The sequence below is a fragment of the Vulpes lagopus genome, chromosome X, assembly GCF_018345385.1.
Source record: "Vulpes lagopus strain Blue_001 chromosome X, ASM1834538v1, whole genome shotgun sequence".
NCBI lineage: Eukaryota > Metazoa > Chordata > Mammalia > Carnivora > Canidae > Vulpes > Vulpes lagopus.
Window position 1 is genome coordinate 112900373 of NC_054848.1, and position 3669 is coordinate 112904041.

At 37.9% G+C, this 3669-nt stretch overlaps 1 protein-coding gene across 1 annotated transcript; it reads right to left on the reverse strand.

Moving 5' to 3' along the window:
- Window positions 1-975: 975 nt before the first annotated feature.
- On the reverse strand, window positions 976-1797 carry LOC121483468 (coiled-coil domain-containing protein 25-like). Its single transcript, XM_041742040.1, is given in 2 exon segments — window positions 976-1437; window positions 1439-1797. Coding segments are annotated over 2 exon segments (627 nt in total). The 5' UTR covers window positions 1790-1797; the 3' UTR covers window positions 976-1161.
- Window positions 1798-3669: the final 1872 nt, after the last annotated feature.

A 3669-nucleotide genomic window follows, 5' to 3' on the forward strand; every position in this document is an offset into this window, starting at 1 on the left:
GCAATGGACAATAAATTGCATTTTAAACAATTTGCTTTTATTAGAATACTTTCTTAATAGTGACTATACACATTTGACTTTCTCCACTGTAGATATAAATTGTGTGAACTCATTGATTATATTTTTGAGGTTATGATTCTAAACATTTTCTTCTAAAGCCCTTTTCCAATAGAGATTTATCATTGCTCATTTTTCTTTAGCTAGGATGGAGTCCAGAAAGATAACCAGTCCAGATTATATTACAGCACCTTGTCTATTTTTGTAACAATGTCCCTGATAGTGTTCACTCAGAAATATCTAGTGCTATTTATTAAAAATCTCTAAGAAATTGGTCTTTCTTTTGGAACTAATCTTTCTCCCTGATGTTATGTCCCAGTAAAATCCATTCACCTCACAATAGCCAGAATAAACTTTTAAAAATTCAAAACCCATGATTCTCCTTCTTAAGATGATTTAGTATGTGTAGATTAAGGGCCACGAATTTCACATCCTGGTATGTATATCCCTATTCAATGGCTTTGTTACTCCTTTTATTAAGAGGTAAAATGTATTTACCTACACTCTTGAATCTGGAATAGCTTTCTGCCTTGCTTTGTGCCCAAGAATGTGGTAAGAATGATGTGATACAAGTTCAGGAGCCATGACTTACAGCTACTATTTTCTTTTTTTTTTTTTTTTAACCCATAAGCATTTTTGTTCTAGTCAGGAAATCAGGGTTGAGGGCAACATTCGCATATATTGCTCAATGATACATTCTTCTTAACAGAAGTGAAGCTATTTTAAGAAATATGAAAAGTTTTTCAAGACATCTGTTTTCAGGGACAGATCACAGTAACAAATACTTTGTAGAGCTGGTTCGTTCTAAAGCCTATCCCAGGAACAGGGGCAGCCAACTTTCATGAGGTACCAAGACATGTTTCAGCAAAAATATTTTCACTTTCCTAAAGTTATATGCTTTCAAGTCCAAATATATTATAAATATCTGATCCTTTTCTATCAGCAAAAAAGGGAACACTTTTTTTTTTTAACTCCAACATTGGTAGTATTTGTGCAGAATGAAGGTAGAATTTTAGTTGTTTTTTTGTAACTCTGAATACAGGTGAAATCAGACCATCCGAAACTGTCCTGCAATTCACATCTTTCAAAGGTCTTTTCCTCCATTCACATGAATTCATCAGAGTCATTGCTGTCCTGATTTGAAGACATGTTCTCAACTTTCATCAATGATGAATAGCTCCTTAGCTCGTCCATTTCCCGCTTCTTCTTCATCTCTTCCTTTTCTCTCCTTTTAATTTCCTGAATTTGGGCTTTTTTCTCATCCCTCTCTTCCCAGTCCCTGCATTCCTTCTCTGCTGCTAGGTCAGGGAACCTCTCCATTTTGGTCTTTTCCAACCGGTTCAGGATCTCATTCACTTTCTTCTCCACAGTCACAATTTTTCACATCCTTCTGCCTGTGAAAGCCTATCTGTCCCACATCCATGTCAGCTGTTTTCTTCAGGTTAGGCCACGGTGTATATACCACATTAACGTTGTTCATCTTGCAGCCTTGAATGCTATTTGCCTTCACAAGGTGGGCACAGTCCATCAGGACTTCCTTTGGAATGTCTTCTATCTTCTCCCTCTTATGTAATCCTAGGTATACATGAGCTGAAGAGAGTTTGTCCACATGAAACCAAATATCTTCAGGCCAGCCATGCTTTATTAGATCTGCATTTTCATATTTATCCTTTCCCATGTAAATAGTGTAAGCTGATGAGTTGACGCTGCTGCTGGTGAAGTAGAACACCATGATCCCGGCAGCGGTGCAGCAGCTCCAGGGCGGAACAGCAGCACTCAATTCGCCAGTTCAGGAGACCCTTACAGCTACTATTTTCAAACTCTTGGACTGCTGCTGAGTGTGTCATGTAAAGAACCTGGTCTAGCTTATTGAATGATAACAAATCATGCTGTGTAACAGAGCCTTCATAGCCAAAAGCCCTCAGAAGCTTCAAGGTGTGTAAAGTGAAACCACATCTTGGAACTTGTAGCCCATCAGATCAAACAGCCCAATGCTTCTACATGAATTAATTATGGAAAAAACCAGCAAAGGACCTGACCAGTTAACCTACGGAATCATGAGGAATAATACATTATTACAGTTTTAAGACATTAAGTTTTGGAGCAGTTTATTTTTTAGCAATAGCTAACTGATATAAGTGCTTGCTCATTCCATTTTGCGTTCTACTCTAATTTGTTACCTTTGTCTATAAAACCCTTCATTATCTAGCATTTCTGCCTCCAGAATAAGTCTTTTTAAAATACCATCCTTCCTATCCTTATCACCGTTGCAAAATCCTGAAACCTACAATTGCCTTGACAGCTCCCCCTTCATCAACATCCTTATTAGCAAGCATGTTCTGTTGCCTCCAATCTTATCAATGGCCAGAGATCAAAACATGAGCCATGCTCTCACAAATAAAAATGGGCACAAGAGCTAGACCTCAAATCATCCCCAATAGCAAATACTTCCTGATGGTTCATCAGCATAGGTAATTTAAAGGTTGCAAAAAAAATTTATGTTGATGAAACTACTTAATTTTATGAAGGTATGAGTAAACATGGATTTTTATAACATTTATGGAGGGCAATTTAGTAATACCTATTGAAGTTTAATGTATGTATATCTTTCAGAAATAATAAGATAACTTCAGGACCTCATCCTAAGGAAATAAATGAAAAAAAGGAACAAAGATATATGTACACCAGGACTTTTGTATAACAAGGAATTTGAAATCATCTAAATGTCTATCAACAGATATTTATTAGATAAATTATTAACATCAATACAGTGGGAAATGGGGTAGTCATTAGAAACCTTGACATGGAAAAATTCCCATGATAGGTTGTTAAGAAAATAGCAGTAGAGCATGAAATGATTGTTATTATGATTTTTTTATACATATAGTATGTATAGCAATCTGCCATCACTAGATGAAATTACATTTCAGAAGAAAATTACAGTAGAGTAGGTCTGGTAGTAGAGAAAGAGCTACTTATCATGGGCATTTTAGGGGAGTTGAAGGGGCCTTGGATCAGACAGTGAAGATATCAAAAATATTTCTGTTCATTGGTGGGAGGTGAGCTGATTCATTTCATAATGGCAGACTGGAGACCTGTGAGGGATCCCTTGTGGAGGACCATGAGCCATTGACTATAGGTGCAGTGATATTTAGTAGCTGGTTTTAAGTGTTTCTCTGCTTTGGATTTCAACTCAGTGAAGATTGCCAATTTTGACACCATGATAAGAGTTGGGCTTTAGAGAAATGCAGGAAAAGGCACATGATCATGCCAATGAGAAAGACTTTGGGAAAGCCAGTTAAGAAGGGATAGGAGGTGAAATGCAGAGTATGGAGCAAAAGTTCATAGCAAGGCAGCTGACTGATCTGATGTGCAGGAAAGATGAGTCATTCACACTCTGTCAGGCCCAAAAATATTGGGTGAGGAGAAGCTTTAAAATATATTGGACTGGGATCCCTGGGTGGCTCAGCTGTTAAGCGTCTGCCTTCGGCTCAGGGCATGATCCTGGAGTCCTGGGATTGAGTCCCGCATTGGGCTCCCTGCATGGAGCCTGCTTCTCCCTCTGCCTGTGTCTCTGCCTCTCTCTCTCTCTCTGTCTCTCATGAATAAATA